Source organism: Columba livia, chromosome 1 (genome assembly GCF_036013475.1).
Source record: "Columba livia isolate bColLiv1 breed racing homer chromosome 1, bColLiv1.pat.W.v2, whole genome shotgun sequence".
NCBI classification, from domain to species: Eukaryota; Metazoa; Chordata; class Aves; order Columbiformes; family Columbidae; genus Columba; species Columba livia.
This window is the reverse complement of record NC_088602.1, coordinates 148,188,605-148,201,352: the sequence shown is the minus strand read 5'-3', so window position 1 is coordinate 148,201,352 and position 12,748 is coordinate 148,188,605. Positions and strand designations below refer to the sequence as shown.

The 12,748-nt window shown below is 43.8% G+C and overlaps 1 protein-coding gene across 1 annotated transcript; it reads left to right on the top strand.

The window, feature by feature from the left end:
• Positions 1-1,063: 1,063 nt before the first annotated feature.
• LOC102088238 (aldo-keto reductase family 1 member B1-like) lies at positions 1,064-11,779 on the top strand. The gene is made up of 10 exons (XM_065037048.1): positions 1,064-1,301; positions 2,526-2,693; positions 3,217-3,333; positions 4,643-4,720; positions 5,101-5,223; positions 8,524-8,630; positions 8,769-8,850; positions 9,390-9,473; positions 10,470-10,552; positions 11,157-11,779. Exons 1-10 carry the CDS (start codon positions 1,236-1,238, stop codon positions 11,197-11,199), a joined length of 951 nt encoding a protein of 316 aa, XP_064893120.1. The 5' UTR covers positions 1,064-1,235; the 3' UTR covers positions 11,200-11,779.
• Positions 11,780-12,748: the final 969 nt, after the last annotated feature.

The window sequence follows — 12,748 nt, the reverse complement described above, 5'->3', positions numbered from 1 at the left end:
AAAGTCACCATTTCTCTTCTGCAGCTTCCAAAACACTTATAAAAAAACCCTCTCACAGCATCAAAAATAAAGTTCTTTTTTCAAACTCACGTTATCCTAAATTACTCCCAAGCCACAGCTCACCTCCCCTTGAAGTGGAAGCTGCATTTGTTCCATCTGGAGCAGGGAATGGGATGCTCCCACTCTCACAAGACAGCCTCGTGGAGGTTTCTCTAGTCATCTTACTGTATCAGCACACAAGGTCACCAGGCTCTGACAAGGGGTACCAGCCCTGGCCACCGTCATGGGGACATGTTGCTCCAGCCAAAAGGCTCGGTCCTACCTTGGCCTGAGGCTCACAATCGACAAACAGCTCTTAGGGTGCAGGAAGACACTTCTGTATCACGTGCCCTCTGCCATCCCCATCCCAGGGATGCCTGAGATGTAACATCAAGGGGTGGAGGTGCTGCGGGAGGTGAAGAGAAGCTGACAAATTAATATATACTGTGATTAAGTTATAAAAGATGTACCCATCATTAACCAATTGACATGAGATAAATGCTTTCCGACCACCTGCAAAATGAGGGGATAGTTTTCAAGTTTTAGATCCTTCTGCATGACAAGAGGGAGACAGAAGATTAAGCAACACATTGTTTAGAAGCAGAGTGCTTAGTTTGTATTTAACTAATAAATCAAGAAACTAAACAATTATAACTAACATCACCAATTATTTCTTAGTATAGATGTATTGCATGTAAAAATTTTCAAAAATTGTAATGCATATGTAACAATTATACAAATATAAAGCAATGCAAGAGTATCCAGTCTTTGGAGCACTTATGGAGGATGACTCCCAGTGCTGACAAAATAAAAATGCAGCTTAACAGTATAACTGACTCTGCTGTTAAGTTTATTCGTTTCAGAGAGCCACCAGCGGGTGAGGATGCACGACCGAGCACCTTCCATGTGAAGTCAGCGCAGCTCCGGGTTAAGGCCCGTCTGACACGTCGCTGCTTGACGCTCACCCCGACGCCGGGGCTCACAGACGCGGACTCCTTCATCCCTTACACCCCCGCCATGGGCTGTACAGGCTCCGAGCCCCACCCGCACAGCTGTGCTCCGGGGTACAGCCCCAGCACCGCCCCGCCATCCCCCCGCCTCGGCGGCGCAGCGGGGCGGGCCCGGCCCGGCCGCTACTAAAGGCGCTAGCACGGCAGCTGTTGGTGCTGCCGTGCTCTCGGGCGGTGTGTGGGACTATGGCGACCTACGTGCAGTTGAATACCGGCGCTAAGATGCCCATCCTGGGGCTGGGCACCTGGAAGGTAACGGGGTTGCTGGCGGCGGGAGGGCGGCTGCGGCCGGCGGTGCTGGGCCTGGCCCTGCCCGCTACCGCCGTGCGGGACGGGCGCGCTATCCCAGCCCCGCGCTGGGGCCGGAGGGAGTGCGGCTGGGGGCGGCCCGGCCCCTGCGGGCGCAGCCGTGATCGGCGGGGTCGGAGCTCGGCCTGGCTCGGGGCTCATCGCCACCGCCATCCTGGGCCCGAGCGCAGCGCTGCCGGTGACACCGACATTGCAGCCGGGCCGCTGCGGTGGTTCCCGACTCGGAACGGCGGTGCTGCTGCGGCGTTTGACACCGAGGTCCCCCCTTGCACGGCTGTAGGGCTCTGCCTCCAGGGACGCGGGTCTCTGAGACCCCTCCGCTGGGCTAAACCCCCTCCCGGCTGGCAGCTGCGGGGTCTTCTCTGAGAAGCGGTTTTGGGAATCCAGGAGGCCTCGGCCTGGCTCTGGAGAACGGTCATGGTGTTGGAGCTCTTGCAGGGCTGTTGTGCTGAGCCCTGCGTGGGAGTGGGGTGGCAGAGGAGCAGCTGGAGACTCCCTTTCAGTTTGAGAGGCTGCACTCAGGATGTGTACTAACCCAGGAATGCTGTAGGGGAAAACTCTGGTGGGTTTTGATGCTGTTGGTATTTTTTGTTTTATTTTAATTGAGGGATTGCTTTGTGGAGGGGGACTTTATTAATTTTCATAGAGTCATTTGAGTTGGAAGAGACCGTCAGGATCAAGTCCAACTGTAGCTGAACTCTAGCACTAAACAATGTCCCTGAGAACCTCATCTAAATGGCTTTTAAACACTTCCAGGGATGGTGGCTCAACCACTTCCCTGGGCAGCCTGTTCCAATGCCTGACAACCCTTTCCATGAAGAATTTTTCCCTAATATCCAATCTAAACCTCTCCTGGCACAACTTGAGGCCATTTCCTCTTGTCTTCTTACTTGGGAGAAGAGACAAACACCCTTGATGATACCATCTCCTGTTAGATAGTTGTAGACAGCAATAAGTTCTCCCCTCAGCCTCCTTTTCTCCAGGCTAAACAGCCCCAGTTCCCTCAGCTGCTCCTCATCAGACTTGTGCTCCAGACTTTTCACCAGCTTCATTGCCCTCCTCTGTACCCTCTCTAGTATCTTAATGTCCTTCTTGTGATGAGGGGGAAAATGTTATTCAATATATCTATATATATTGATTAGAGTTTCTTGGATGTTATTTTTTCAGTCCCCACCAGGGAAAGTAACAGCTGCAGTGATGGCTGCCATTGATGCTGGGTACCGCCACTTTGATTGTGCTTATGTGTACCAAAATGAAAATGAAGTTGGGGATGGGATCCAGCAAAAAATCAAGGAAGGTGTTGTGAAACGAGAAGATCTCTTCATTGTCAGTAAGGTATGGATCTGGTGGTATGGAATCCCAAGAGACACCTGTTTTTTGCCTAGTAACCCCCCAGTTCTTTGCCTTTACTACTCTGTGGTAACCCCCCAGTTCTTTGCCTTTACTACTCTGTGGTACAGCATGGAACAATTCAGAACATCATTTAGGCTGCTCCTGAGACAAGCTTCCTATGTTGTCTCATCCTATGTGGAGAATTATTTAGAGTATGTACCACTGACATGGGCAATGCTTTGAATTTTTCCTGGCCAGAAGTTATGCTGTCCCCTTTCATGGAGCATCTATGGTGGATTTTAAATGAAGTCTTAATTAGTGAAACTGGACTACATCTGCTGTCTGCCACAATGCCTTCAGTGTCGTGGGCTGGCCTTCCTCACAGAGCAAGCCCTGTTTGAAGATCAGTAGGATGACCTAATTCCACATCACTTTCCAAAGGGGACAGGCGCTCTCCTGACCAGGGCAGTAGGGTTCCAGGAGTTTTAAACTACAAAGTCACAGTGTGCCTTGACTTTGTCTCTAGCTGTGGTGCACATTTCATGACAAGCCTCTGGTGAAGGGAGCCTGCCAGAAGACTCTTGCTGCCCTGAAGCTGGATTACCTGGATCTCTACCTCATCCACTGGCCTCTTGGTTTTAAGGTACAGTAACAGCAGTGCATTTGGCTTTGTTGCGACTGGCAGCTTTGAAGAGCTATATGACTCTAGAACCCAGTAATTGCCCCAGTTGACACAGATCATCATGTGTCTGTACCAGCCTTCATCTGGTGCTCAGCTTTACTCTGGCCTTGTGATCCAGGCTACTGATCCCTACCTTTGTAGTTTCTGCTTGCACAGCATCCTCTGCCCTTTGGTCATGGAAGAAGTAGACTTTGAACTAGGGGTGGGTTTCCCTGCTGCAAGCATCAGTTATATTGCTCTTCTTTTAATTATTGCCTGTGTGTTCTACAAATCCAAAGTATGCTCAACTGACAATAACATGCTTCCCTCTTTGTGGGAAGGAGGGCTGTGCTTTGCTGCCTGACAGAACTTCTTTTGTCTGCATGTTACAGAATCACAGAACAAGATAATGTCTGTCTTCCATTTCTGTCTTTAATCACTGAGTCCTTTAATACAGTACAGATCGAACTGACCTTTGCTGTAGGGGCCTTAGTGTTCCACAGACCTTGGATTTCAAAAGGTGAAGCTTTTTAGTTCCTAACTCTGTTACTGACTGCATGCAAAGGAACGGATGTCTCGGTTTGAATATTTCAAAGCTTAGTCTTTCTGTTAGAGCCTGATCAAAATCTTCTAAGTGTTGCTTCTGAGAGCAACTTTTTCATAGCATCTGTATTTTTAAAATTAGTTTTGTATGGGCAGAAATATCAAAGTGAAAATGTGTTATGGTGTAGTAAGGTATCAGTAGGAAACAACTGGTTTTGAATGAAGTTGATACCTGGTATATAGTCCTAACTGGGATGCAGGCTGTATTAACATTCCCTGTGCCAGCAACTTAAACAATGAGTCTCCCCATTAAACACCTGTCAGCAGATCTGGTCCAATATTAACAGAACATGTTCCAGGTCTTTATTGCACATTTTATTAAAACACTTCAATATGTTCATATAAGAACTGTGTATTTTTGTAATGCTGAAAGTGAACTTGTAAGCTGGCTATAATTCTACAAGTGGAGAGTTATGTTTTACAATACGGATTTTGATGAGGCAGAGGACATAGTGTCCAGCGGAGGTACCTGTCCTTATTGGGACGGCTGTGCGCAAAAATGCTGTAATCCCATGTGAAAGCAAAAGACTGAAGAATGTGGATTATGAATATTAGTATTATCTAACACATGTAGATAATAAATATTAGTATGTCCTGCAGTAGGAGTTTGTAGTATCATGGTCTTCAGTTGATGGTAGCCCAGCTTCCCATCAAGGAGTGATTCAAGCATTTTCTTTCTTACCAATAGGCAGGAGAGGAGCTGTTTCCCACAGATGACAAAGGCATGGCAATACCCAGCAACACAGATATTGTACATACATGGGAGGTAAGCTCAGTCACAGCAGAAGAATGTCTTCTGTCCTCAGCGGTCTCTGTTTTCATTACCTTCAGTGGTATAAATTGTCTCATGTATCCTGAACTACTCAGAAGGATTCAGTGGTACAGTAGTGGATTGTTGGGTACCATTATTTTCTACTTCTAACTTGCTGTGGATTTCCACAATCTCAAATAATAAGTCTTTGAACTTTGAAATGGGAGACATGGCACAAATATACTAGTGCTCTGGTCTTTTTCCTGAAACTTGAGCCCTGAAAATCTAAATGTTTGTTCTGTTTCTCATGAAGGGAATAAGCTGTGTCAGGAAAAATGTGTTCTTCAGGCCCTGTCATGTATATGAGATGCTGACTTTGTGCTTCTTTCTTTTAGGCTATGGAAGAGTTGATGGATGCTGGTCTGGTAAAAGCCATTGGTATCTCCAACTTTAACCATGACCAGATCGAAAGAATCTTGAACAAGCCAGGACTGAAATACAAGCCTGCAAATAACCAGGTAAGCTGCAAAGTGACAGCAGGCAAATATTTTGGTGGTGTTTGTGTGGTGTGTTTTATTTTCTTTTCTTTTTTCAAATAATTACTGAGATCTTAATATGAAATAAAGTTGTTGAAAGAGAGAAAGGAGTAGACATAGCATGTTCTTTCAGTCCCACCCTTTAACTACTTCTGGATGCACAAGGTGCTGTTTTTTTATGGACTTTCTACTCTGTTTGGAAATCTGACAAGGATCAAAAATCCCTTTTTTTTTTGGGGGGGGGGTAGGGGAAGGATGGGGGAAAATTCAGATGAGCTTTAAGAACTTCCTTGAAGCAGAGCAAAACTTAATGCATATGTGAGGACCTAACAGAGAACTGGATGACCCTTTCCCAGCTCTTTTGTGGAGGAGTCAGTTCCTGTTGCTGATGACTGAGAGGACAGAACAGGAACATGCTTTATGGACTGATTACAGACTCAATGATAGTTGGGAGAAAGGTGAGAATAGAGTTGCAATATATAGATAGCACTTGGATAAAATCTTAGGAAAATTCAGATGGCAGGAGACCTTGGGAGGTAATTTGCTGTAATTCACAGCTCTGAGCAGTGTGAGCTGTGAAAACAAACCAGGTCGTGCAGGGCTTTATCCATCTTGAAAACTTGCAAGGATGGAGACTGCACAGCCTCTCTAGGCAGTGTGCTCCCCTGCCTGAGCCCCTGCCTTGGGTGTATGGGGAAGGGAGGGAGTAGTCTTACACCTGGTCTCAACCTGTATTGTTTCAGCCTATGCCTGTTATATCTTTTCCTCCCATGTGCCACGGAAATGCTTGGTGTGTCTTTGGATTACCTTTTAGGTATTGAATAGCTGCTACTAGGAGACCTGAAGCCTTCCCTTCTCCAAGCTGAACAAGCCTAATTCCCCCAGCCTTTCCCAATACAGCAGGTTCTCCAGTCATCCTGGTGGCCCTCTGCTGAATTTGTGACAGCTTGACAGTCTTTTTTCTATTTAGGGGGCTGGGGAAGGGGAAAACTGGACACAGTATTATAAAGGTGATCTGGTGAGTGCTGTGTAGAGGTATATGATCATTTCCCACAGTTGCTGCTGCCAGGGCTCATTGCTGGCTCATGTTCAGCTCAGCCTAAAATGGCCCCCAGGTTGTTTCTGGCAGAGTTGCTTTCCAGGTAGTCAGGCTGCAGCCTCTGTTACTGCCAGGGGCTTTTCTTTACCAGGTGAAGAGCTTTGTGTGCAGCTGTGTTTAATTTTGTAAGGGTTTTATTGGCCTGTTCTTCCTGCCTGAGTGGGTCTCTCCGAAGTTGCAGCCCTGCCCTTGAGTGTATTGACTGATCCTCCCTCAGTTTGGTATCACCTGCAAATTTCACAAGATTATAGCCTGGTGCAAGTTGTTGAAGAGGACAGGTTGTAGGGTAGACACCTGTGGGATCTATCTAAACTTGTCTGTGGCTTTTGAAGGACTGCAGTCTCAATTATTGATACCTGGTTACAAGAACTGGTTAATTTATTGTGGCAGCTTGAGCGTATGTACTAAAAGGGATTAACACCTTTCTTCAGAAAGCTAACAGGATTGTTCTCTGGAAGGTTTTTCAAGGTAAAACTGAAACATTCTGACAAGTACAAACTTGATAATTCTCTAGTGTGTATTTTCATTATTGGTCTCAGTGTACTTTTAGGATACTCAATATAAGTTACCCTTGTCTCTTGCGTAGAGGTCACTGACCTTATCTCTCACATTTGCAAATGTTCTCAAACTCTAATTAATCAAGTTAAGCTCAGAGCAGTGGGTCTTTGGTCCCTGTCCTTCAAAACTTACTGCTTCTGAAGAAATGCTTGCAAGCCTGAAAGCTGGTCTGTTATTAACACTTAACAGTTGGCCTGATAGTGATAGTGCTTTCTGCAAACACTTTGTCTGTGTAGATATTTCATGCATAAGCCAGTAACCCCTTATATTTGATGTCATTCCCATTATCAACTTGAATGCAGTCAGTGTTCCCATTGTCAAGGTAGTAATTACATTCTAGTGATACAAGTACGTAGTTCAGTAAGGAAATGACTCTTCAGTACTTCATCATTATCACACAGTGTTGATTGCACTAGTTTAAAAGACTTGTTCAAACATACATCATAGGCTTTTCACTCTGGTCCAAACATAAGACTAGCTAATGTAGCTCAAAGTTTTTCAACTTGAGTGCTGGTGGATGGCTTTCCCTTGTTTACATCAGATGAATTCTATCTTTTTGAATAGTTGAGAAAATAACCAGGTGATCTGTTACTCTTGAGTAGCTGTGTCTCTGGAGCTGCTGAAGAAAAATATGTATAATCTGTTAAAAAAAGAGTTATGTCTTCTGTTGTCTAATATTCCAACATGCCCCAGAAGGGAAACAGCCATGCATGCTTCTGATAACATCAAGCAGCTAGAACCACAAATAAAGTACTCAAGGCTGTAAACTGATCCCATGTTTTGCACTCTCTTGCTCCTTCCACCTGCCAGTAGCACACATTTCCAAGGGCTTTCCTCAGAATGCAGCAGCAGGCTCCAGAAAGCTCCAATTACAGTGTAGTTAAAAGGGCTCTTCATGTTGCCTGCTGAAAGAAAAGTAGTGCTCCATGGTGTGAAACTATCCTGAAAGTCCATCTGTGCAGAGTATCAAATAATAATGTTTATTCACTGTCTCCTGACACATGAATAATATGCATTATCTTGCCAGAATACAGATACACTGTTAAGGACTCTGTATTCTGTGATTTAGATATTCATGTGGAAGTCCATGGTAAGTACACATGCATATATAAAAAGTCTGTAATGAACAGTAAGATGAAGGTCTAAAATCTATCGCAGTTTACAGACTAGAGACATTCTGTGTGAGTACTGACACAAAGCAAATAAAAATGAATTAAACAATACTGGTATTGAAGTTCATATGATAGTTGTAAAAACTGGAGAGAGAGCTAGAGAACTTTGTACTTTACTGGTTTGTTATCCTATTGTTTTGATTTTTACAGTTCTGTTGGGTGCATTTTATGGAACTGTCCCATTTAAGCAATTATGTAGCTGGTGATCACATATGTTAGAGATCATATGGACGAGCAAAGGTTAAAGGAGTGGTGTTGCAGCCCTTGGATCCTTCACTGTGAGAACTACTAGCAGTAGTAGAAAGGGGATGGTCGCATCCAGAAAATAAAGGCTGCATAATACTGCACAGAGATTAAGAACAAAAATCAACCTTTGATTTGATTTAAAACTCATACCTAAAATATGTTAAAACAGTTAAGTAACTGTCAGTCTTTGTACTCTTATGTTGGCAGATTGAATGTCATCCATACCTTACCCAGGAGAAGCTGATCAAGTACTGTCAATCCAAAGGGATTGCTGTGACAGCATACAGTCCCCTTGGCTCTCCTGACAGACCATGGTGAGATTCCTTTGCAAGGGAGCTGATGTGGATTATGCTTGGAAACTAGTGCACCATTAATTATTCATCCAGATACAGGTCTTTGCTAGGTTAGATCTATGGAGGTTTCTTGCCACTGACCTTCTTCCCTCTGTGTAGGGCTACACCAGAGGATCCTTCCCTTCTGGATGACCCCAAGATCAAAGAGATTGCAACCAAGCACAACAAAACCCCAGCACAGGTATGTAGCTGCTGGATGGTGGATACCCCTTCTTGTAACGCAGGACAGCTGATGATAAAGGACAGGCTGGCTCTGTTTCCTGTCAACTGTGGTGCTCTTCTGCAGCGTTAAGTAGCAGCACAAGTATGTTTACTATGTGACCTTCAGTGCGTGCTTGTAAGAGCTCTCTGATTGTCAAAAAGGAACGTTTTCTTGACCTGTCTTCGGATGCTGTGATGTTTCAATCTTCCTATTTCAAGTTCTGTTGCAGAGAAGTGAACCCTTCCTTGTAAAGTCTGATAAAAGCCTGGGTGGGAAAGAAAGGAACCGAGTATCACTAAACTGAATAGGAAAGGATGTGTTCTCTGTGGGGCTCCACCGCTTCTGTATTTGTACTTCAGAAAGTGCTGCTTAGAATTCCAGTACAACTTAAAATACAGCTCTGCAGAAATTGGTTACTTCTGCTGAATTGTACAGTTTACAGCAAACAACTTGTATCGGGTTCTGCTTGCCACAGAACAAAAGCTGTTCTCTGAGTCTTGGTGATGTGCCTCTTGCAGGTTCTCATTCGGTTCCACATCCAGAGAAATGTGATTGTGATTCCTAAGTCTGTCACACCACAGCGCATTGTGGAGAACTTCAAGGTGAGTAATGACAAGTGGCCTAAGTGTGTGTGGCATGTTAAGGGACAGCCTTACAGAGTGAGCAGTGATCCTTTCTCACCCTTGGCAAGTCCTCCTCAAGCAAAAAGACTTAGGAAAAATGAGAAAGGATCACTGCTACGCAGGCTGCCCAGGGAAGTGGTTGAGTTGCCATCCCTGGAGGTGTTTAAAAGGTGTGTAGATGAGGTTCCTAGGGACGTGGTTTAGAGGTAGACTTGACAGTGCTGAGCTAATGGTTGAACTTGGGGATCTTAAATGTCTTTTCTGACCAAAACAACTCTATGATTCTATGACTGGGCTTTTTCTCTCTGTATGTTTACTTCCAGTCTACTGAGGGCTAAACTTAAGGTTACAGTTGGAGAGCAGGAGTGAGTAAAGCTTTAGCAAACAGTATTCTGGTGATCTTAGCAGTCACGTTATGTGATGCTTCCTGTTCTGTGTCATGTGGATGAACCAGCTGGCACAGCTTGTTGGGAGCCTGAGTGCAGTAGCACAACACAAGGCTTATGTAGAGCAAGGACCGTTAAAAAAATAGTCCTGGTGTCCTTAAACCACGTTGCTGCTCTTGATTCAGTGATCCTTGACTGAAAGTGTTAGGGTTTTGGAGGACACTTAGTTACGTTAGGTGGAATATGAAAGTAATTGTAGATGTTCCTCTATAATACGACTCTCACAAATGGAGGGTAGAGGCATTCTGCAACATGGAGTGCTCTCCAAGCTGCATAAAACAACTGGCACATGTAACTCCAACTTGAGACTTTTATTTTTTTTTTTTTTTTTAATTCCTCCCTCTCCCCAGCTCCAGCTAGTGTGGTTTCAGAAATCCAGAGAGCTGCCTTTTTCCTCTTCCTCTTTTATGAAGCAGTCATTGCTTCTAACAAGCATCCTTATACTGTGAACTTGTTCCTTAATTTTGTAAATTTGCTTACAATCGCTGGTTTGTTCAGAGACCTGATTTCTAGCTGGTTTTCTTTTTAGGTATTTGACTTTGAATTGACTAAAGAGGAGATGGCAACTATTCTCAACTTTAATAGAAACTGGAGAGCCTGTGCTCTGACCATGTAAGTGACAACTTTTTTCAAGCTGTTACCAGTATGTCATACTTATGAAGTTACTAGGCTTGGTTGAAATTCAGGATGTGCAAACTCAGTTTCCGAAGGGGTCATCCTCAAAACAACTTTTCAGAGTAAGATTTTTAAATGTTCATGTTATAAATCAAATCATGTTGAGCATAAAGCAAACTTAATTTTCAGTTCAATCTCCAAGGAACTTTTTGTGGCTGGAATTGCAGCAGGAGGCTTTATTATTCATGAGAAATGAGCGTGTTGCAGACTCATTCTTGATTAATTTTGCTTGTGGAAATTATTTTGTCTTTCTGCTGTAACCCCTACGTATGTTACAAAAACTGACTGTATGTTCTTCAGGAGAGATTGGGGAAAGTGGGTAGATGTTCAAAAAGTAATATAAAGTTTTGCAACTTGGAAGCCTAAAGCCAGATATGAAGTCTTTGTGGGAAGGCTGCAAGAAAGGTTTTCCTGGCAGTAAACAGTGAAACCTTCAATTAGTTGTTTACAAAGCCTTGGGGTTGCCATATGCGGGCACAGGAGCTGAGCTTGATGGTCTTTTTCAGACATGAGACAATCTTTCCTTTTTGATTTCCTTCAGGTGCAAAAATCACAAGGACTACCCTTTTGATGCAGAATACTGAAGAAAGTTTCCTGCTTTTCTCCAGACTTCTTGGATGTTTCTGCTGTTGCCTATGAGTTGTCTACATAGCTTCCTCACTGCATCAGAGCCTCCTTTTTTTTTTTCCCTGTTTCCCCCCCAAAGATATGCAATATATGTACTCGATGGCTTTGCATTGTTTTCTTTTTTGGAAGAAGGAAATACTAAAATGGTTCTGAAGAGCACTCTGTGGACTAGTAGATTGTCTTTGACAAACTGCATGTCTGGAACTGGTAAGCAGAAAATATTGAGAAAGTTTGAACTAGCAGCGGCTTTTATTTTGGAGTACTGTGAACTGGAGCTAGTGACCGTGTCTGGAGGACCAGGATGTTGCAGATTTTACATAATTAACGTGAGGTCTGCATGTTTTTCTGATTACTTTCGGGTTTGGTTTTGTTTCTTTTTGTAGCACTCCATGCGTTTTCCTGTAATTGGAAGTACAAGTTGATTCCTAAGTACAGCAGTTTCTACATGGGTAGCTCTTTGAAAAGTCTATAGGTCCTGGTTTCTTGGTGATACAAAAGCTGGTTTTGCTTATAATAAAATGTCATTTCATTACTGTGTTTAATGAGATGGTTATTTCAGCAATGCTGTAATGGTGGACTAGCTGTATTATATCAGCTGTCTCTAGAGATTACACAAAAGCAGGGAAAATTACTGTCCTCCAATAAATCATCTGGTGTTGATGTTAACTTATGTTTTTCCTGCCAGCTCTCTGCTGTTCTCATGCTAGTGCGCATGTAGAACACGTGAGTGTGGTGAACCTGGGGCCATTGAGTCTATTTGAGCCTCTCTTTAAATAGAGCTGTTTTGATGTGTCTGACAGGTAATATACTAATGTTTAGATTGGTCTTTATTTTACTGAAATGATAGTATATTTTGGCCAGTAGAAAATGTATTCAATTGAAGACATTAAGCCTGCTCAGAATCCTATGGAACTGTTTGATAAGTACACAGTAAAAATCTTGCCCTTTCCAAGCGGGCAGCATGTGATGCAGGGAAGACTGCTGTGCTTGTGCAACCAACAGTTTGCAAATAAAGTTCTGATCCATTTGTTCCCAGTTTTTATGGGTTTCCAAGAACCTTCTGTGTCATGAGCTTGCAAATCAGAAACTTACTGCTCTGTTCTGAGAAGACAGAGAAGTAGGCTTATACCTGAATTTTGACAGGAGTTTGTCCTGTGGGGGTTTTTCTCATTTTCACAATACTTGCAGGTAATGGTTTTAAAGTTATTGCCTTCTGAGAGCTGCTTAAGACTGTTCAGAAGTTGCCTTTGGGCACTTGGAAAGACAGTGGCTAGTGTTAGGGTGATTTTTCTTGTGTGTTCTTGTAAATTTTTTTCCAAGGTCTGAGTTGATGTAGAGTGTGAACTGATCTCTGAAGCAGGCTGTGTAAACCTGGCAGGAAGCAGGTTCTTTCTAAACAGATGCAAGAAGGGAGATACCAGAGCTGTTAATGCGTAACCACCCCTAAATGGTAAATGCAAGGTAGGATTCTGACTCCATAAGTGCAGAATACACCTTAAAGGGAAC

Excerpts from the sequence above, each read along its gene's own strand:
- LOC102088238 (XM_065037048.1), top strand. The coding sequence starts at position 1,236 with ATGGCGACCTACGTGCAGTTGAATACCGGCGCTAAGATGCCCATCCTG. Across the intron at positions 8,851-9,389 it reads ACAACAAAACCCCAGCACAG|GTTCTCATTCGGTTCCACAT; the intron begins GTATGTAGCTGC and ends TGCCTCTTGCAG. Across the intron at positions 9,474-10,469 it reads GCATTGTGGAGAACTTCAAG|GTATTTGACTTTGAATTGAC; the intron begins GTGAGTAATGAC and ends TTTTCTTTTTAG.